Raw genomic sequence first — 22825 nt, forward strand, 5'->3', positions numbered from 1 at the left:
TGGAAATCTCCACTTTCAACATTCATTTGTGGTCCTATTTATTTCTTTCCTTTTTTTTTTCCTGCAAAGTCCAGCCGGAAGCCTGCTGGGTCCTGGAATAATGGACTTCAATGGTTGAAAAGGCTGCTCACCAACGAGGGAAGACCTCACTAACACAATTTGTCGTCTGCCTCTCCTTATTGATTTTTTTTTTTTTGCCTGCCTGCCTGCCTGCCTGGGAATTCGCATCTTTTTCAATAAAGTCAGTCAGCTCACGCCCATCCTGGAGGAGCTGAAACTCCAGTTGAAAAAAAAAAGGGGGGGGGGAGTCTGGAGGGAGAGGGAGGGAGAGAAGTACCCTCTGGGTGTTCCTGGGAAAGCAGAATTTACAACTGAGCACCTTGATACCTGCTGTCCCAGTACTGATGTGATGCTTCGGCCAGGAGGGTTTCTGGCGCTGCCCGGCTGCCCTCTAGCTGGGTCTCATGCACACCTGGCACCGGCTGACCCTCTGGCGCTGGGCCTCGCCAGTCTTCAGGGTGGCCGGGGATGGCGCCGAGGAAAACTGTCCATCTGCGCTGACGGTGCTCAGCCAGAAACTGTACTCATTGGCGAAGAAGTGGCACGTGCCCCGCCGGCCTTGGCACTCGATGAAGGGGGCCACCCTGAAGTCTTCCAGGCAGCTGCCGGGGGACATGAGTGCCTGCCCGCCACCCTGGGCCCCGGCTCCTGTGTGCTGCGGGGGAGCAAGAGATGGTCAGGGTGCTGGGTTGGGGGTGGGGTGCGGCAACGCATGAACTTTGCCTGCAGCTGGCCCCAGCTCCATCCCAGCGACACAGGGTCAAACCCCCCTCCCAGCCTCACTGAGGACAGGCCTGCAGGGTCCTGAGCGCCGTTGGAGTGACCCCAGTGAACATCTCCAGGCTCCCAATGAACCATGACCAGGAGGGCCCCAGAGTTGGGGAGATGTGTCCCCAGATTAAAGACTTGGGGTGAAGACGTGGGTCCACCAAGCCCAGGCCCAATCAGAGTGCACCCTGTGCTTGACTTTTGGCTTTTTGTTCCCCCTGAAAGTAGTCCAGGAAGAGCCAAGTCCCACCTGCCGCGGAAGGGGAATTGATGCCCGCCCCCCCTGCCCTCCAAAGAAACGAAACCCCGAGACAGAGATAGGGCTATCTCCCCAATCCTGCCCAAGAAATGAGAACCCAAAGCAGCAACAAAGAAGCTGAAGGGTCCTAAAGATAAGGATAGTAGATACACGGGACAGGTAGATTGCTCCATAGCTGGAAGCCTGCCTCATGAGCAAAGGGGAGAAGGCAGCTGGAATAGAGAAGGAATCACTAAAAAAAAGATGGCTGGAGGAATCGGTCGGGATGGGAGACATGTGCAGAAAGTAGATAAAGGATCAAACATGATAACGTCTCAGGGTCTGTGTTGCAAACCATAATACCCCAAAGTAGAGAGAGATTACGGGGAATCATGTCTGCCGTGGAGGCAGGAGGAGGGTGGGAAAGGGGGGATATACCTGGGATATTGGTGGTGGGGAATGTGCACTGGTGGAGGGATGGGTGTTCGATCATTAAAAAAGAAGAAGACGAAGAAGAAGAAGAAGAAGAAGAAGAAGAAGAAGAAGAAGAAGAAGAAGAAGAAGAGGAGGAGGAGGAGGAGGAGGAGGAGGAGGAGGAGGAGGGAGAGGAGGAAGAGGAGGAGGAAGAAGAGGAAGAGGAGGAAGAGGAGGAAGAGGAAGAGGAGGAAGAAGAGGAAGAGGAGGAGGAGGAAGAGGAAGAGGAAGAGGAGGGGGAGGGGGAAGGGGAAGAGGAAGGAGGAGGAGGAAGAGGAAGAGGAGGAAGAAGAGGAAGAGGAGGAGGAGGAGGAAGAGGAAGAGGAGGAAGAGGAGGAAGAGAAAGAGGAAGAGGAGGAGGAGGAGGAGGAATCCCTCTGTGGCTTGAGGGGGCATTGGAGAGCTCAAGTCCACCAGTCGCCCTCCAGGTTGACTGACTGCGCATATTCATAGAACCATATTCATAGAACCAACATATTCATAGTTGGTGGGGGGGCGGGGGGAATGGGGTGGGGGATGGCGCTCACCATCAGGAAGGAGTAGCCGGTCCAGAGGCTGGTCCATGCTCCTGGGCACGGGGGCACCGTCTGGTCCTGGCTATGCACAGCCACCGCCTGGGCGGGCGCCTCGCACACGGCGCAGCGGCTGATGTAGGGGCGGATGTCCTCCTCTGAGAGTGGGGTGTCGGGCATGGGCCCCGCGCTGGCCAGCCAGTAGGATTTGTCGTTCCTCCGGGCATAGTGGCACACTTGATGGATGTTGCAGTAAGCGAAGGGCAGTGTGCTGAACACAGGCAGGCAGGAGCCGGCCAGCCCTGGGCGTGGGGAGAGGAGATGGAGGGTCAAGGCGTGCCCGGGCCTGTCTCCACCTGCCCCGTGCCCATCGCTGGCAGGCCCTGTTAAAGGTTGCTCCCATGTTGGAAAAACCTGCTGCTTCTCTCATCCGAACCTTCCTGGGGCCAGCAAAGGGCCAGGGGTGCAGGGACAATGAGCTACGGAGTCTCTACAAAGCTTCCACCTGTGGGGCTGGAGCCATAGATAGCACAGCAGGTAGGAAATTTGCCTAGCATGCGGCTGACCCGGGTTCAATTCCCAGCATTCCATAGGGTCCCCCGAGCACCACCAGGAGTAATTCCGGAGTGCAGATCCAGGAGTAACCCCTGTGTCTCGCTGGGTGTGATCCAAAAAAAGAAAAAAAAATAGCTTCCACCTGCCCCCTGCAGGGGTGGATAGGGGAGTGGAATGAGCAAAAAGGCAGAATGACACAAATACAAAGTTATAATGATGTAGGTGAGTAGATAGGAAAGGACCCCTCCCAAGGCAAAGGCAGGAAATTTCCTGGGAAATAATAGCCCTGACCTCATGGAGAACTGGTCCCAGTCTTTTACAGACCCTGAGGAGTCTGGACCCTCCTCTGACAGAAGCTCCATCAGGAACAAAAGGCCAGGAAAGGAATTTCAAAGAAGACCACCACTACTCCTAACTCTACCCCCCTGACAACCTCCCTAGCAACAGACTTTGATCTAAGTAGAAGCCCCACATTGGGGCAGGTTGGAGAAACCCTATAAAGGCCACTTTGAACAAAGGAAGGGCATGCATATGCTGCCCAAGTCCATGTGCTGTTTGCGTCCATGTGGCTGAGCACATGTGTCGCCCACATCTCTCCTCTGAGATGTATACTTTCATGCTTTCCTGTCTAATGCTGGGGTGTGTGTAGGGGCTCTCTCCGCCCTTGGAAAAGCTCGGGTTCTCTCTTGAGCACATTACTTGCCACTCTCTCCCACTTTTTCTCCCTCCTTCCCTTCAAAACCTCCAAATAAAAACTGTAATTTTCACTGCTCGTCTATTTCTGAAATTCTTTCTGTGAGGCGAGGCAAGATGAGAACCCAGTAACCCTGGGTCCTGGGTGGCAGAGGCAGATCGGGAGAAAGTGACCATCTTTCTCCTCCTCTCTACACATAAGCCACCCATGGGGCCCACCGACATCAATAATAAGTCCCATGGAGGGGCAGTATTGGGGGATAGGTATGGGGCTAGTTGGGATTGGCAGGTAACAGGAATGATTGATGGCAAGAGGAATCTATCACTGCTCACTGGGCTGCTGCTTCCACATCACTCTTGGGGAGGTTCTGGGAAGAAACCAAGGCAGAGAATGTGGTCGGGCCTGGACAGGACAGGCGTGTGTCTGAAGGAAAGGCAGCAGCCCAGAGGGCCTGAGATTTGAATTTCGACTCTCAAAATTAGAGGGAAAAGCTTAACCCTCCTGGTGATGCTCAGGGGTCCGGCCATATGGGGTGTCCGGGATTGAGATGGGGTTGGCTGGCTGTAAGGCAAGTGTCTCCCTGTGCACTATTTCTCTGCCCTCCTGAGAGTTTTATGATAAGGGAGTTGGAGCTGAACAGGCTCTCAGGCATGGCTGGAGGGAAGGCAGGGAGAGCACATCCAGGACTCAGTGAGACCCAGGAAGTGAGTTTTGCTGAGCTCGTTAAGGAGTTTGGATTTTAGCTCAACCATTCTGCAGAGTTTTACGATATTGACTCTGGCCAGACCAGGACAGGAGACAGACTTGGGGCACACAGGGACCAGGGCGGCAGGAGAGAAGGAAGAGAATGAGAAAGGGGCAAGACCAAGACTGACCCCCAGGGGGTGACCGAGAGAGATGTGGAGGCAGCAGTCCCTTTACTGACGGGGTCCAAGCCCAGTGGGCAGTGACCAGAGTCCACTTGCCGTCAACCGTTCCTGTTCGCGCCTACTGTGTGCCCACTGTCCCACCACTGGCTGGGAAAAAGAGGTCCAACGCGATGCTTGCTTGACCCCCTGGCTCAAAATCTATTCCCAAAGGGGACACCGTCTGTTACTGAGAACCGGTTAGGAATGTCATGGGCCATGCAGTAGAGGCAGCTGCATGATTTGAAAAACAAACCTGAGCTGGTCAGGGCTTTGGCAGCCTCCTGGAAGGACATCTCCTGGACAGGGTGCTGACCAAGCCCTCCCACCCCCCACCCTGACACACTAGCTCTGTTCCCATCTGTGCCAGCATTCAAGTCCCTGCTGGCAAGTCCCAATCATTCATGTCAGAGATATCCTGGACATCAGTGGGGACATCAGGCATTCCCAAAGCCTTCTGGTTGGCAGTCAGACCATCCTAACTGCAGTCAGAGGTCAACCTTCAGCTCCTTAGAGCATTGTAGATTTGATAGTGTTTGGCTGAGAACTGACCTGGATCCAGAGTCGGGGCCTGAGAGATGATGGTCTAGCGGTTCGGGCTCATGCCTAGCCCACACACAAACCTGATGTCCTGCACCCTAGGGTCCCCCCAAGCACCACCTGGTGGACCCTGGGAAGCCCAGAGGTCCCCAGATCTGTAGGGTTTGTGTAGTGACACATTCTTGGGCATCCAGATTGACCGTGAATCACCGGTGGGGTCCCTGGACTCCCTGAATACTTCGGACAGTACAAACCAAAAACTATAGAAATCAGTCAATGAGTGAAAAATGCCAAAGTCAAGGATTGAAGATGCCACGAGAGATAGTCCAGTGGGTAGGGAGTTTGCCTTACACCCCTCTCACCTGGGTCTGAAATCTGGCACCACATAGGGCCCCTGAGCTCAGCCAGGAGTGATCCCTGGGCACAGCCAATAATGATTCCTGACCTCAGAGCCAGGTGTAAGCCCTGAGCACAATCTGCTGCCCCAAACAATCAAACAGAAACCAGGGCTGGAGCGATAGCACAGTGAGTAGGACATTTGTCTTACATGCGGCAGACCCAGGTTTGAGTCCCAGCATCCCATATGGTCCCCCGAGCACCACCAGGAGTAATTTCTGAGTGCAGAGCCAGTAGTAACCCCTGAGCATCGCTGGGTGTGACCCAAAAAAGAAAAAAAAAATCAAACAGAAACTAGTGTTGGAGGGTAGGGGGCGGGACCCCCACGTGCCTGGGTCCCTGTCACTAACAGAACGGGAAGCCATGGGGACTAGAGGAAAGAAATTAAGACCAGCCGAGAAACATCCTGTCACTTTCCCATAAAAATTACCCCAAACCTTGCTCCCACAGGCCCTGGCTGGGCACCTACCGAGGTCCTGGTTATGAGCTTTCTCCTGCCCTTCCAGGAACAGCAGGCTGTAGCCCGCCCAGAGTTGGGCCATGCCCACTGGGCATGTGGGTTCTCTGTCGCTCTGACTGTGCAGAACCAGGAGGAAGCCCCCGAGGGCTTTGGCGCTGAGCCCCGGGCGCCCAGGCGCCCCAGGGGGCCCGGGAGGACCTGGAGGAATAAAGAGGGGAGATGGGAAGACAGTTTAGGGAGCACAGTGGAGTCAGCAATACCACACAAAACTATCCCGTGCTGGGCTGGAGCGATAGCACAGCAGGTAGGGCGTTTGCCTTGCATGCAGCCAACCCAGGTTCAATTCCCAGCATCCCATATGGTTCCCTGAGCACCACCAGGCGTAATTCCTGAATGCAGAGCCAGGAGTAACTCCTGTGCACCAGGAGTAACTCAAAAAGCTGGAAAAAGAAAGAAAGAGAAAGAAAGAAAGAAAGAAAGAAAGAAAGAAAGAAAGAAAGAAAGAAAGAAAGAAAGACGCTGTGCTGTGGCATGTGCTCATGGAACAGAGCAGCATATTCGGGGGTGCTCACAGGAACACCCCATCCCGGTGGCACACCAGCGCCCACAGAAGTCAGCAGGAAGGGGTTCATGCTCCTGCTAGAGCTTCAGGGTGCATCTCCTCTAGGGCCGGAAAGAGGGGTAAGGTGCGTGCCTTACACACAAGCAGCCCAGGTTCTATCCTGGCATCTGGTCTCAGAGCCTGCCAGGAGGAAGCCCTGAGCACAGTCGTGTGTGGTGCCCACCCCCGAATAAATACAGACATGAAAGCAGAAATGAGCCCGCGTCCCTGTCTCCCTGAGTGTAGTAGTCCCTGGGAGAAGGAGGAAGAGTGAACAGAGGGAGAAGGTCTAGTCATTGTGGCATCTGCCCAAAGAAAGCACCAGAACAGGGATGGTTTCCCATCTCACCGTCCACTCCCCCGCCCCCCACCCGGGGGTGCTCTGCCCACGTTGTCTCCCTCGGAATGGAGCCCACTCACTAGGGCTCATGACCAAAGGGCCTTTCTGCCTATCCCAAACTGCTCTGGCTTCTGCCCTGTTTTGGAGGGGAGGGGCACAGCTGGCAGAGAGGGTGCAGGCACCGGTAATGTCAGATTGAACCCAGGGACTTGGGACACGCCGGCAGCCCCAGGTTCAGGAATCTGGCAGCTCCGTTCAAGGACTGTTCAAGGACCAGGCAGCTCCATTCAAGGACCTGTACACGTTTGACCAGGTGGGCAGGTGAAGGCCAGCCTGGCATCCTGATGGACAAGTCCATCAATGGAGAGTTGATGGACAAGTAGCCATTGTGGAGGCAGGTAGCCAGGGGACAGTTGATGGGCAGGTAACCAGTGGACAGTTGATGGACAGGTAGCCAGTGAACAGTTGTTCCCAAGGCCAGCAGGATCTGTCTCCTGTGACATCTCTGAGGGGAAGGCCTAAGGCCATCTTGTAGTCAACAGCAAGAGAAGGAAGTGAAATTTGACTTGGGTTCTGGGGAGATGGCTCCATGGGCTAAGTGCAGGTTTTGCATGTAGGATCCTGGGGTTCAAGCCTTGGCACCACCTGGTCCCTCGAGCACCACCAGAAATAGCCCCTGAGCAGTGGCCTGAAAGTAGCCCCCAGGCACCACTCAGGAGGTAGCCTCCCTAATAAAACCAAACCAAGAGACACAGTCTAACTTTGTGTTTTGTTTCTGATTTTGGATCACATCCGGCAATGCTCAGGTTACGCCTGGCTCCACGCTCAGGAATTACTCCTGGCAGTGCTCAAGAGACCATGTGGGATGCCAGGGATTGAAACTGGGTCTGCTGCGCGCCAAGCAAATATCCTTACCGCTAGATTATCATCGCTCTGGCCCTGAAGTCTGACTTGCAATCCAGAGTTTCTGCTGGCCTGAGCCCTGAAAGCTGCCAAACACTGAACAAATGCACTTGACCTCGTGTCCATGGTGCTAACTGGGGCCTGACTTGGGACCACACATTCCGTGGGACCTGCAGTTCTCGAGCTAGGATCTGGGACTCACAGAGCAGAGCATGGGAACAGGACCCCGCATTTCTTCCCAGAAACCAAAGGCAGAGGCTGAACTGCTGCTTTCTTTATTCAACACCCTGGTTACCTTCTGGGACCACAGCTGATGGTGCTCAGGAATCCTGGTGAGCTTGGGAGACCAAGTAGGATGCCGGGGATTGAACACGGGTCAGCTGGGTGTAAGGAAAGCACCCTACTTGCTGCACTATCACTCTGGCCTTTCTTTGTTATTTTTTATAGGGGTCACACCCTGCAGTACCTGGATGTCGGGGGTCATTCCTGGCCGTGGGGCTCAGGTACCACAGGGGCCGCACACCCAAGCAGTGCTATGAGGCAGGAACTAATGCGGGGGATCAAACTTAGCCATGCTCCAGCTGTACTGTGTACTCTGCTCTAGGGCCATCCCTTTTGGCCTGAGCCACAGCTGCGGGGGGCTACCCCTCTCCAGATCTCCAACCCTCCTCACTGCCCCTTCCCCAATGCTGCATGGTAAATTTCCCAAGAAGAGAGCGTGTTGTGGGATCTTTGGGTCCCCAGTGCCTACCACAAGGGCCGGTGCCCCCAATCTCAAATGTCAGTCAGTTCTGAGGAGTCTCAGCTTTGCATTCAAGTTCCCTTAGAAAGTCTTTGAGAGCTGAGACAGGGGGATGGTACTTGCTGTAGCCATGGCGGACCCAGATTCCATCCCTGGCACCCTTGAGGGTCCCTCCAGGAGAGATCCTGGAGCACAGAGCCAGGAGTAAGCTCTGAGCACTGCCAAGTGTGCCCCTGGCCCCTCAAATTAAAGAATGAAAGAAAAAGAAGAATCTCAGCTGAGCAGCTTGAGCACAGCCGGGAGGATGGGGCTTGGCCCTCAGCACCGAGGGTGGCTGTCCCAGCCCCTCCAGCAGAGACCCCCCCCAGCCACAGAGTCACAGAGACCCACAGAATATGGACACACACACGCACACTCACACACACACATACACATGCACACACACACGCACACATATGCATATGCACGCACACAAGCATACACACAAGCATGCACACACACATGCACACACAGGCATGCACACGTGCACGCACACACACATGCACTCACGTACACATACGCACACACATATGCACACACGCACATGTGCACACATGCACTTGCACACACACAGGTGCACACACGTGCACATGCACACATGCACCTACACATGCATGGACATGCACATACATGCATACACACATGTGCACACACATGCACATGCACACACGTGCATGCACACAAGCATACATACAAGCATGCATACACAGGCATGCACACACAGGCATGCACACACACACGCGCACACATGCGCACACACATGCACACACATGCTCACACATGCGCACACATGCATGCACACATGCACACATGCATGCACACATGCACAATGCACACACATACGCGCACACGCATGAACGCACATGTGCACACACGCGGACATGCACACACATACACACACGCACTTACACATGCATGGCCATGCACACACATGCATACACACATGTGCACATACACACATGCATGAGGACACACACACACGCCCTCCTACTTCTGGATTTTCTGAAGGCCATAGGCTAAGATGAAGGGACTCAGGGGCCCAGGGATTCTCCCGCTCCCTGCTTGTAGCAGGTGAGCACCCCTCCCCCCAACAGCACTGCTACTGCTGGTGCCCTGGGGCTCAGCTGCTTCAGGAAGAGAGCAACCCAGCGGCCTGGACCCTGTGGTAGCAGATGGAGCATGTCAGAGCATGGCAGGGGGACCCACAGGGCTCCTGGTCCTCCCGTCTCCCTTGGATCTGCTGACTTGGCATCAAGACTGAACCCTGGCTGGGCTGGAGGCACCCAGGGATGCTGCACTGGCCTACTCGAAGCGACTCACTTACCTGCTGGTCCAGGGAAGCCCATCTCGCCATGGTCCCCTGGGCGTCCTGGAGGCCCGGGAGAGCCAGGGATGCCGTCCTCGCCCCTCCTGCCATCCAGGCCCGGCTCCCCTTTGCACCCTGCATGGAAGGTGAGGATGGCCATGGGGAAACAGCTCGAGTCTGCCAGCACCCCAAAGGCCCAGGAGAACCCCAAGTGCCAGCTGGCCAGGGATTCTCATCTCCACCATCCCTGCCCATTCCCACCCAGGGGCATGATGCTGCCTGAGTTCCAGCCCCTTGGCGGCGGGGGGGTGGGGGTGGGGAGGCGGGCAGAGCACCAGGAGTACTGTCCCCGGCTCAGCGTGGCCATGGGGTCATGGGCAGGGGCACGTGACCACACCCAAACGTGCTCAGTGAGAATGTTCCCATATGTTGGAGATTTGGGGTTGCGTGAACTCAGATGGTTTCTAGAATCCAACATCTTTGAAGCCAGAGTGGAGGAGTGTACTGAATTTGTTAAATGCAGTTGGGAGCCAAATAAAGTTTGGGGCAAGGGCAGTGATTTTTACACATTTTTAAGTGATTAAAAATCATAATAAAATGAATGCTGTTCTTGCATGTTGCAGGACTGTGAGTTGCCAAGGGGTTCATAGATGCCAGGCCATCCTGATAAAATTGGGGCCCAGCTATCTCAAGGTGCCCTCACGGGAAGGGAGCACTGACAGTCACCAGCACCTGCTTTTGGACAGCATTGCACAGAGGCTGGAAGGTCCCTGTGCACACACTGTGAGGCCAGCGTGGAACCTGCACAGCACCCTTGGGTCAGAGCAGGGCATGGTCCTTTCTCTCTCTCTCTCTCTCTCTCTCTCTCTCTCTCTCTCTCTCTCTCTCTCTCTCCCTCTCCTCCTCCTCCTCCTCTTTCTCAAGTATCTACCTCTCTTCATCTTGTATGCTCTAACTCTTTCTCTATGTCTTGCTCCTCTCTCTCTCCCTCCCCCCTTCTCCCCCATCTCTCTCACCCTTTTCTCTCCTGCATGAATCTTGCATCTCAGTATCTAATCTCTCATCTCTCCCTTGGTCCTTCCACCTGTTCCCCTTCCTCCTCCTCTCAAGGCGCTAATTTCCCCACTGCTGTCTAGTAATCTCCATCCCTCTTCATCTACTATCCTTTCTTCTGTATCCTCTTGCTTCCCCTCTCTTCTATCCTCTAGCCCTTTATATTCTCCCATCTCTTTGTGGTCCCTCCTCCTCCTCCTCTCTCCCTCTCTTATCACTCTCCCCCCAGTCTCTCCATCAGCTCCTCTCTCCCCCTCTCTCTGCCAGAATTAGCTAGAGATCACCTGTGTATTCAAAGCATTCGCTCAAGTGAGTCCCACACACTCACTCTCCTGCACAGCTCTTCAAGGTGGACCCTACTGCTGGGGTCCACCCAGGAAGCCTTGACTTGGGAGCCATCGAGAAGGCAAAGTGGCAGAACTGAGGGACATGAGTGAATGGCAAAAGCTAAGCCCTTGTGGTAAAGACGAGAGTGGACATCAGCATTGTGTGGCCTGATCCATGCTTCATGGGCGTGCAGAAACCACTCAGATTCCACCATCGGGAGCACGGCTCACCCTTAGCGACTTGGGTTTGAGGAAACAAGTGGTGACAAATTTAGTTCGACTCCCGCTTAGCCAACAACAACAGGAAGCAAGCCACCACTGAGCTGTGGAGGAAAAGGGACAGCCAATGGACTCTGGTCCCTGAAAATCATTTGCACTCATGGAATGCAGGGTCAGGGGCACTGACCACTGGGGTGGCTGTCCTCTAACCCGGGGCTCCTTCTCTAAGTACAAAGAACCAGAGGCAGCGGGGATAGGCACAGAGAACACAAACTGGAGAATTCTTGTTTAGAGAATCGTTTGACTTACAGTCTTACATAGGCCCCCTGTCAGGCAGCCCATGAAGGAATCAGACAGGGGTTGGTTAGAGGGGCATCAGTGCCACTGGCATCATTTAGTAGGAACCCCCTTTTCCTCCCCCTCCTCCACGCAATAAATACATCTCCTCTTTCCTTCTTGCGAGCTGTTTCTGCTCCACTGAGCCAAGGCAATTGTTGTTCACTTAAGAGCCAGTCAACAGCTATTAACCACTATGAATAGAACATCTACTCTGTTGTCCTAAGAGGTTTCAAAACCTCAAATCCCAACGTAGCCCAAATAGAAAGGATTTCAATAGAGTTTAACACAGAAGTAGAAGGGATGTGTTGATTCAGTTAAGGCATGAAACCTTCGGGGAAGCGTGGAAAACGCTATGGAAGAGGAAGATTTTCATCGCTTTATCCCCACTAGGATGAAAGACTTTTTAGCCTCTCTTTGAAAACTCTACAATGGCACAACCAGTAGAGTTTCAATTCAGTGACATAGGATACAAAGAATGAACATCAGCATGAGACTTGTACCTGGTCCTGGGGGGCCTCTTGTGCCAGGGGGTCCCATGGCTCCTTCTGGTCCTCTTGGGCCCGGTACCCCAGGAAGCCCTGGAATTCGGGGGCAGGAATCCAAGTCTGCAGGTGGTCCACGTTCACCTGAAATTGAAACCTCAACTTATACAGTGATAGGTTTGCTTCCATGAATGGACAATCTCCTTCTTCCTTCTCTGGGATTCTTAACGATGCTGAACATGTTCAAGATTCTTCAAGAGTCCAGTGTCAGTGCCATGAAGGCAGAATTTTTATTCACCATGAGGTGAATGAAAAACTTTCAGGAAGGATCTTGTTAGAGGAATGAATGAATGAATGAATGAATGTGTGAATGGCAGAATTTTTATTCACCATGAGATGAATGAAAAACTTTCAGGAAGGATCTTGTTAGAGGAATGAATGAATGAATGTGTGAATGGTAATTTAGAGGAAGCAAAATAAGTGTGAGACAGGAGAGGCAGGCTGAAGCAGGATTATTTAGTCATTTCAACAAGGGTTCCCACCTTTGGGCCACTCTTGCTGGCAGAGAAAGGGATGCCGGTCGGTTTCTAATGCTCAGCTTATTGTCCCTCTAGTTTGTTACTCTACATTTTCTTTTGCACAGTGTCTGTTGCTCAAAGAGAGAGAATTTCAGGGTTGCCAGAGATCTGAAAACGATTTTTTTCCAAACTGAGTGCATGTCAAAATTCTCCATGAGCATCATAAAAATAATCTGATGCCCGAGCCCCCAAAATACTGGCTAATGGTCTAAGTTACCGCCTGGGCAGTGCCCTCAATCCAATCCAGTGAATCCAGCTGGAGCTTTTGGGAATTAACTGGTACCAGGATTCCTGCTTAGATGTAAAGGATAGGAATTGCAGGGGAATGAGAATCTGACTTCAGCCACTTTTTATATTCTCTAGCTGTTTTCACAGTCAGTCAGGGCTGGGAAGTATCATCCTAGGAAGTTGGAACTCTGACCGTAGCACGTGAGAACCAGTTTATCAAAACCTCGAAGCCCTCAGCCTTACGTGTTGCCAGGTAATAGGCTCATGGGCTGACCTAGGACTTCATGCTGAGAACCACTGCTCTAAAAGTTTGACACTTCACTTGGTTGCGTTTGCATCTCTAAGACATTTTTTCTTGGGGGCTGGAGTGATAGTACAGCAGGTAGGGCGTTCACGAGGCCAACTGGGTTCGATTCCCAGCATCCCATATGGTCCCCTGAGCACCACCAGAGGTAATTCCTGAGCACAGAGCCAGGAGTAACCCCTGTGCATCGCCAGGTGTGACCCCAAAAGGAAAACAACAACAACAACAACATTTTTTTTCTTCTTCTAATGCTTCATTCAGTCACCTGACTGGGATCACCCCGGGAAGAGAAATGATAACACTAAGCAGATGAGAAACATTAATGGAAGTGATTGAATTGAACTGAACCAATAGCAACGAGTTGAATTGCTTTGATTGACTGCTCCATTACGTAGCAGGCCCTGTGCTAAGAGCTCCTCACAAAGTGCTCCCTCCAATGCTGTATGTGCTGTAACTTTCAGAAGAAAGTTACAGGTGATTCCACTCAGGTAATGGATACATCTAAGATCACAGGACTATCACAGCCGCCTATGCTAAACTCCAGTCACCTGGTTGCAGCCCTCTGCTCTTAATTTTCATACCGACTGCATGAAGAACTCTCAGTATCTGTGAGATAAATTTTACAAAATGCAATTTTATGTAAAACATGACTTCTTAGCCTTAAAACTCATACAAATGTGCAAAAAAATTTTAATCACACCTAAGCTTTTTGTTTGAAGGACCCCAACTACAACAAAAATGATACATAAACAGTAAGAGCAGATTTGCCTATATAAAACTGACCTGAATTCCTTATAAGCAGTTGGAACTTAACCCCCCGATAAACATTGTATAAAATCCAAGCACTGCAGAGTTGAATATCTTTTTACAATATGTGCAATTTCGTGTAAAACTTCTACCCTGGGTGACTTGAGAGAGATGCATGTCAATATTTTTCCATTTCCCCCTCAATAATCTGGTGTATTACTGTGGAAATTTACCAGTGGTGGTAGGAGGAAGAGGAGGAAATGGGAGGGGGAGGTATAACACTGGGGTATCTTATTTAGCATTGGAATGAGTTCATTCCAATTAGTGCATCATTAGAGATGCACTAAAAGGATTAAGGCAAAAACTCAGCAAATACCGAACTTGAATTTTTTAATGCAAATTTTTAGATAGTAGGATATTTTTTCCAAATTCTGATTTTTTTAAATACTCTTTAATAAACCAGAAACTGATAGGGAGAGCTGAGGTTCTAAGACCACCCCCTCCCCCCCGAAATAAAATATAGTATTTGTGCTCAGGGCCACTTCCTGTAGGGTTAATCACACATGCCTGGAAAGAATAAATGTAAGAAGGCACACTCTTTCCTTTTTCTCCTTTTAGAGAAATTCCCTTTATCCTCACTGAAAATGCCAGACACAAAATAATATGTTGCTTTTGCGTGATAGAAGTGTAAGTGAATACCGAGTTAAAAAAGACTAATAGCATTTTCTTTTGAACACACAAAGAAATTTGCTCCCTGAAAATGGACTTGGGGTATGATGGAAAACATTTGTTGCGCCTCCTTACTGGGTTTTAAGATCCCATCTTTTCAGGGGTTGATACTGCTTATTTTAGGGATGTCCTATGTATTTATAGTGTAGGACTTATAAAAGAAATGTACATGGGTGTGTGCTGTACCATTTGACAGAGAAAGCACTCATACTCCAGGCTTGAATTGAAATTACATAACGGAGCAGCTAGGCCGCCTTGACAACCTATAATGAGGCTCTGCATTAGGACACTCTAATATGGGGTTACTATATCTGTAAAGAGGAAGCGATGGCATTACAACCTAATATAATTACAGCACCCCGACGACCAAAATGTAACCAAGCGGAGCTCACAAGACAAAAAGGCAAGAGTGGAAGTGGCTGGAAATCAGAATTAGAGGAAATAATTTATGTAATAGCAATACTTACCTTTGGAACCTGAAGAGATTCAGATCCAAAGCCACACGATATTCATAGGGAGGAAAGAGATGTCAAATTTGTCAGTTAGGACAAAAGCGAAAGAGATCATTTGAGAACATCCATAATCATTTGAGGAGCGCTTCAGGGACATGCAGGATGACAGCACCTTATTTACATAAAAAGTCAGCATGAATATTGCTGATGGGAGCCATGATGATTTAGGGACAGAGTTACCATAACAAGACTGGAAACGAAACTCACCTGTACAATATAGAATTTTAATGGGGTAGAAAAATATGCCCTAAAAATAATACAACATATGTAGGGGTTCTATTCGATTGGAAGAATTCTGAGAATTCCATGTTATTTTGCCAAGTTTTATAGGTGCTGGAGAGAAGGGAAATAGACGACAAACCAAAGTGTAAACCTTTGTTAGACTGTGCTCTGTCCCAGGCTAGAGCAGTGCAGTTATTGGTTTGGACTAGGGGTTCATCTATGAGATTGTCACCTATTCCAAATGGACACCACATTGCCATCATATAGATTTAGGATCAATGCTGAGATAGATTGTTTCTGTCCTCTCAGACACATGTGTCTGTCTCTCCTTCCAGCTCAGCCCCGGCTGACTCTCCCCCTGAGATGGAGCTGTGTTATGTACCGAGCTTGGGTTAAACAGCCTTTCTCTGTCCTAGGAACAAATATCCTTTTACAGAAAATGTTGAATAAAACATCTGGGGAAATCAGTGGGAATCCAGGGACAGGAACTGAGCAGACAATCCTCAGATACAATAACTGGACCAGCCTTGGCTTCTCGTGGGAGAAAACACCGAGTTACTTACTTTAGAGATATTTGGTAAAATCAACTCCTCATGTTCAGACTTATGTGATCAGACAGTAAATATTTGCTTACCAAACACAAGACTTGGTAGTGTGCCTGAAATAAATATAATCTTTTTCTTGGGATGCAGACAGAGGATCCCAAGCAATGCAGAGGGGGCTTCCGTGGTGACAAATGGGGAGGTTCAAGAGCTTTAATCTTTGTACTTCGCCCCACATACCCAGCCCCTAAATCCCAACACTAGGTAGAGGGATCTCAGGAGATCCTAGTCATTTGAGATAATGTCGTGGCTTTCTGGGAGATGCCCTCCCAAACTCATGCTTGAACAAATTGCCATGTAGAGATGTATAGAAACTTACCTGGGGGACCAGGGGGCCCTGGACAACCAGGGATTCCAGGCAAACCCTTCTCTCCTGGTGACCCCGGAAGCCCAGGTGGTCCTTGTGGCCCTGGAAATCCCATAGGACCTAAAAGGAACATATGACAATAAGGCACCTGGGAAGGAGACACAGAAAGACAAGGTGGGTTGAGGAGGAGCTGAACACTGATGGTCACCCCTACACATGCATCAGCCTCAAGACCTAGGTGACATCCCCCATCCTTCTGTCCACTGAGACTCCCTCCATCTGGAGGAAGCATGCTAATAAGGAAGTAGAGCTCAAGTAAGTGCATGACATCCTCTGGCTCCTCCACATCGCAGCCAGTGCCATGTTTCAGCTATTTCTTAGAGCTGCATAGTTTTCCATTGTGTCTAGAGATGCAACAACTTGGTCCATTTCTTCCTAGTTGGTTGGTTTTGCAACTTGGGTCTTGTACTTAATGCTGAGATGAACACACAGATGTGCACATGTGCTTCTGAATGAATGTTTGTCTGTGTGTGTGTATGTGTGTGTGTGTGTGTGTGTGTGTGTGTGTGTGTGTTTGGGGGATAGATACTAAGATGAGGTACCCCTGGGACATCGTGGGATTTTCATTCCTACTTCTTGGAGAAATCTCTTTCCACAAAAGTGGAGACTGGGGTGGGAAGGGAGGGACATTGGGAATCTCAGGGAGGGAGGTGGGCACACTGATGATGAGGGTTCTGGTGTACACCAGAGACCATCACTAACAATAGTGTAAACCACTGTCACTGTCACTGTCACTGTCCTCCCATTGTTCATTGATTTGCTCGAGTGAACCCAGTAATATTGTGAGACTTATTACTGTGTTTGGCATATCGAGTACGCCAGCTTGCCAGGCTTTGCTGTGTGTGGGAGACACTCTCGGTAGCTTGCCGGGCTCTCCAAGAGGGGCAGAGGAATCAAACTCGGGTTGGCCATACCTCAATTAAAAAAAAAATTAAAAAAGAAAAAAAAGGGCAAAATTTGAATGAGCATGGAAGCAAAAGGAAACCAGGAAAAAGTGCTTTGTTCTCCGGGACCAGGATGGCTCATAGCCTCAAGAGCTTCCCCCCCCCTCTTCCTCACTCCTTCCCGACACATCTTCACACATCCTGTTCCTGTTCTTCTCCTCTCTCTTCTACATCCTTTCTGGAAAGTTGATCAACTTGCCAGAAGTTGATCAAGGTGGAACAATGGGTGCATGTGCAGGGGTGGGGAGTGGTAAGGATGAATGGAGAATTCTGCAGGTTGAGCTTCCTGGGCCCTCCTCTGCTCCCGCCAGGGCTCCACGGGGGCTGCAAAAGTCTGTCTGTTCCCAGTGTCCCAACTGGAGGCTATTCAGGGTAAAGAAGGACCACGCTGAGACCACTTGTTGGGGGTTACTCGTGGCTTCTCCTGGTTGTGGAACTTCTGGGACAGCAGCCAGGCTGCTTGCTTCCTGAGTTCCTCATCCAGGGACGTTTGGGTCTCTTAGATCTTAAAGTCACCTGCAGGTCACTTTTCACCCTTTAACACAGTCAGCTTCCATGCTAGAGAACAGCTTAAATCACTGCTCTGAACTTGCTCTAGCCACAGTGCTTAGAGGGCCAGAGACCATTTGGGACAATCTTCAGTCCTGTTGGTCTGAATGTCTACTACTTGGACTTGGAAATGAGGCATAGCAGAGTGTGGGTGGTCAAGAAAGTGTTGGGGTATGACCAGAGTTATGGCAGGAGAGGCTTATGGTATGGGGTTATGACATCCAGGGCATTCACTCCAGCCTTTTGAATCCGGTCCCCATCCCAGAGACTATGTTTTTTAATAACATATGGCCTGCATTTTATTTTGATAGTTTAGTTCCCATCTAGAGAGAAGACGATTGTGTGTTTTTGGAGAGCAACTAGTGCTTCTTATTTTAACTTGTCTATTTCTATTCACAGGAAGTAGGAATTACAACAGGCAGTGTTGGCCCCAGAGCTTTGAGGTGAAGTAATACCCAAGGACAGTAGTATCAAGGGCTAGAAAGATTGGTCCGTGATTGGAAGCCTGTCATAAGTGGGGGGGAAAGGAGAATGGGGAGAGCAGTTAGGATAGAGATGGGACCACGATGACAATGACAGTCGGAAATCAGCACTCAAGAACTGCATGCCATCTGCTTATGGGGCAGGCTTGAGTGGTGGTGGGAAACTTCGAAATAATGGTAGTGGGAAGGTGTAATGGTGGTGGGACTGGGGTTGAAATATTGAATGTAATCAATTATCATGAACAACTTTGTGAAAATAAAATTTAAAAATTTAAAAAAATAGGTAAAGGGACAGACGGATTTCAGTACTTATATTGCAAATCATAATGTCCAAAAGGAAAGAGAGAGAAAAAGAGACAAAGAAGAAAAGTGCCTCCCATAGAGGTAGACTGGGGGAAGGAGGGCAGGAGAGAAACTGAGGACATTGGTGGTGGGAAATGTATGCTGGTGAAGAGATGGGTGTTGGAACAGTATATGACTGAAACCCTATCATTAACAACTTTGTAATCGTGTATCTCAGGGTGATTCAACAATAAAAAAAATATTAAGAGTTTTTTTCACCTAGGAAACCATTTGTGCCCATACCTTTCTGACCATCTTTTCCGTCGCATCCTGGGAAGCCTTTATGTCCTGGAGGTCCTGGTGGGCCTGGGGGACCTGGTGGCCCTGGCAGACCACAGTCACCGGGATCCCCTCTCAGAAGCTCAACAGTGCCGGGGGCACCCGGAGGTCCAGGGGCTCCTGAACAGAGGGAAGAGGGTCTCTCAGTGAAGAGCAAAGTATGTGTCAAAGTTTATTAATGAATGCAATTTGATGGCTAGCAAGCAAAGAATGAAGATTAGAAGAATGTCAACAGCATCCGAAGTGAGATAGAGATTATGCCTCATCAAGCCCCAGTTGAGAAATAGCAAATAGTCTTAGGAATTATTTGAGCAAAAGAAGTTAAGCAGTTTTCCTTCTTTCAGAGACATTCCTGTTAGAAGTAGCAGTTTATGAGTTTTATTTACATTGATAAACCACTGCAAAACATAAGGGATGGATGGAGAGGTGGACAGAGAGGTGGACAGATGTGTGGGTTGGTGGTTTGGGTGGATGGGTGGATGGATCAATGGATCAATGGATGAATGGGTGGATGGATGGGTGGATGGATGGAAGGGTGGATGGATGGAAGGGCGGATGAATGGATGGGTGGGTGGGTGGGTAGGTTGGTGGATGGATGGGTAGGTGGGTTGGTGGATGGATAGATGGGTGGGTGGGTGGATGGGTGGGTGGATGGATGGATGGATGGATGGATGGATGGAAGGGTGGATGAATGGATGGGTGGATATGGGTAGATGGGCGGATGGATGGAAGGGTGGATGAATGGATGGGCAGATGGATGGATGGGCGGATGGATGGATGGATGAATGAGTGGGTGGAGAGATGGGCAAATGGATGGATGTGTGGATGGATGGATTGGTTGGTTGGTGGATGGATAAATGGAAGGATGGTTGAATTAATAGGTAGATGGATGGATGAGTGGCTGGTGGGTGAATGGATGGCTGGGTATATGGATGGGTGGGTGGATGCATGGATGATGGATGGATGGATGGATGGATGGATGGGTGAATGGGTGGGTGGATGGATGGGTGGGTGGATGGATGGATGGGTGAATGGGTGGGTGGGTGGATGGACATGTGACTACTGCCTAGGTGCCGTCTGGATGGCTAAATAGATTGTGGACTGGAATGAGTAGACGGATAGATTATAGGATGGGGTAATAGTGAAAGCTAGCAGGTAAAAAGAAATTTATCATTCAATTTGAAAATTAGTATCTTTACATGGGAATTAAATTGAAATTCTATTCCTAGTGGTAAGCATCTTTCCACGTCATGTATGAAACAGAATTACATCATAGTTGAATCCCATCCTTACTAAGATCCTAGAAATTTAAGGACAGTGGGCCTGTGTCTTCTAGAAGACCTCTAGTTGAAATAGGATTGTCTGCATTGAGCAAGATCTCACTGTTCTGTGCTTTATGCTGCCCTCAATTCTCACCCCAGTCATCCCACTTTGTCACATCAGGTCTTGGCTAGAGTGGAAGTGATGAAGGAAACCAGAAGTAGCATTAGCAGCACACAAAGAGATTCTGCTTCTCTTTGGCTGCTAGGCCTGGTGCCTCTGTCCCTCAGGGCAAGAGACAATGGTTTCAGTGATAGGCACCAGAGACCACCAGTAATTGCAGTTCTTTCCTGCTGGTACTGTCCAGACCCTCATGGCCAAGCTACGGACAAGGCTTGCTTGAGTCTGAACCATCAGAGAGAGGACTTCTGGGACACATGAAGAAGGAGCAGGAGGAGATTAAGCTCTGGCTGGGCTCACCCAGGTGAGCCTGTAGCTGTTCACTCTCCACCGAGCCCAGTGTCCATATTCCCAAGGCTGGAAACACCAAGGGCATCTCCCTGCCCTTTTCCAACAGAGCATCTAAGGGAAAGGGCATCCCTGGTCCCAAAAGACACAATTAGCTTGTACCTCTAGCTCCGTCGGAGCCAGGAGGTCCCGGATCTCCAGGTGGGCCCGGATCAGGAATGTCCCCTTCAGCAGCTCTCCCTGGGACACCCGCAGGACCGGGTGGCCCACGGCTCCCTGTGGGGGATACACAAAACCATGAGTCTCATTACACCCAGCAGACCCCAATGCATCACCAAGAGAAGCAACAAGTGCACTTTCTTACCTGGAGGACCGGGAGGACCTTTTTCTCCAAAGAGGCCGGGGGGAGAAATCCCGGGGCTCCCTGGATCTCCAGGCTCTCCCTTCTGCCCAGGTGTGCCCGGGGGGCCAGGTGGGCCCATTTCATGCAGACCTTAATGAAGAAACAGCGTTAGTCACACAATTCTTGCGTGACCTGGAAAGCACGTACTTGCCAAGTGACAGGGCAGTGGCTGGTTCTGCTGAGCTGGGGTCTGGATTTGATCTTGTGCAGTGCTCAGGGGTAACTCCTGACTGTGCTCAAAGATCACTACCGGCAGTGTTTGCGGGGGTCATATCCAGGGTCAGAGGCTGAATCAGGATTGGCAGTGCCAGGCAGTTGCCCTTCCTCTGCTCTCTGAGCCCCTTGCCACATTCTTTACTCTCTCCACACACTGACTAACCACTGGGTTCAGCGACTTGGCGGCTCTTCCCAGATTTTTCTTTTTGCTTCTAGAGAACAGAAATTTATTCTCACAATTTGGGGGACCAGGAGCCCCCAATTTCTTTTCTTTAAAACAGCAACTAATGGACCTAAGAGATAGCACCAGAAGGAAGGCCCTGATTGGGCATATGGCCAACCTGGATTCAATCCATGGCATCCCCAAAGGTCCCCCTGAGCACCACCAAGAGAGATTGCTGAGCACAGAGCCAGGAGTAAGCCCTAAAGCACTGCTGGGTATGGGCCCCAAACAAACAAAAATAAATTGAAAAACTAAAATCACAACCCCAGAAGCAACCAGCCCATCTCTAGTGTGGAAAGATGCACCCAAAAGGTGACTTGAATGGCCAGGAAAGGATGAAAAAATTAGTTAGGAACTTGATGCAAAGTTGGTGGGGAGTGTCACCCCGAAAGGGGAACACTCAGCAGATTCTGGGAGGGAAATTACCCATCTTATCAAGCATATTTGGAAGGGCCACTCTATGACTCGGAAGACAGTTGACTTTCTCTTGCTTTTCCCATTCTTATGAAGACTCTGTCTCTCACACTGCCCGTTCAAGCTATGCCCGTGAGTCCTGCAGCCTACGGGCCTGATCCCAGAGACCCCCTCTGACGGAGAGCGATTTTCCCAAGAAAGCAATCCAACAGCGGGCGCGGTATTAAAAGAATAGAAGAGGCTAAGATGCTGTTGTTGATGAGCCTGTTCGCACCATCAAAAAATAACAGCAATTTATTCAGGTAATTTGTTTTAGCAGCAGGCTATTGAAGGATGCGAAAAGCCCTAATTAGACCCATGCGATCACGCTTGGCATTACTACACTTAAAACAATACCCCCCAGAATAAAAACCACAGCTCTTTATTTGTTATTCATAACATTTTGAAATCGAACTCCACCTAAGCAATTTGTCAGGTGTACTTTGGGTAGAGAGAGTCTCAAGCAATATCAACCACATGCCTTCTTTTATTTGGGGAGGGTGGGCATACCCATGGGTGGTGCTCAGGGATTACTCCTGTCTCTGTGCTCAGGGATCACTCTTGGTGGTGCTCAAGGGACCATATGAAGTGCCAAGGATCAAAGTAAGGTCAGCCACATGCAAGGCCAGCTCTGTGACCCCTATTCTAGCTCCTTAGATGAAACTCTGCCTTGGAAACACATTTAAAAAATAAAATAAAATAAGGCATCTTCAGCACCAAAGAATTGTCCCCAAATGTCACATCTCTCGGCTAGTTCTTAGGGCTGAATCTGGGAAACAGCACCTACCAGAGGTAGCACGGTCCCACTGGCCCTGAATCTCTCACAAGTAGGATTTTTTCTTACCTGAAGCACCTTTGGATCCTTTCTGGCCCTTTAAGCCATGCAAGCCGTTCCGACCTGGTGATCCAGTGGGACCTGAAACATATCACAAGCTTGTGACACATAAGAAGGAAGGAAGAACTGA

The 22825-nt window shown here is 50.2% G+C and overlaps 1 protein-coding gene across 1 annotated transcript in view; it reads right to left on the minus strand.

Moving 5' to 3' along the window:
- Positions 1-451: 451 nt before the first annotated feature.
- The window catches only part of COL4A4 (collagen type IV alpha 4 chain), a 131526-nt gene continuing 109152 nt past the window's right edge, over positions 452-22825 (minus strand). The window contains exons 37-47 of the mRNA XM_056121365.1: positions 22705-22776; positions 20930-21058; positions 20728-20841; positions 18802-18957; positions 16194-16301; positions 15006-15014; positions 11971-12096; positions 9552-9668; positions 5612-5800; positions 2068-2354; positions 452-715 (exon numbers count right to left, since the gene is read on the minus strand). Coding sequence (XP_055977340.1) covers positions 452-715; positions 2068-2354; positions 5612-5800; positions 9552-9668; positions 11971-12096; positions 15006-15014; positions 16194-16301; positions 18802-18957; positions 20728-20841; positions 20930-21058; positions 22705-22776 — 1571 coding nt within the window. The remainder of the gene's footprint in view (positions 716-2067; positions 2355-5611; positions 5801-9551; positions 9669-11970; positions 12097-15005; positions 15015-16193; positions 16302-18801; positions 18958-20727; positions 20842-20929; positions 21059-22704; positions 22777-22825) is intronic.

Source organism: Sorex fumeus, unplaced genomic scaffold (assembly GCF_029834395.1).
Source record: "Sorex fumeus unplaced genomic scaffold, SorFum_2.1 ptg000005l, whole genome shotgun sequence".
Lineage (NCBI taxonomy): Eukaryota > Metazoa > Chordata > Mammalia > Eulipotyphla > Soricidae > Sorex > Sorex fumeus.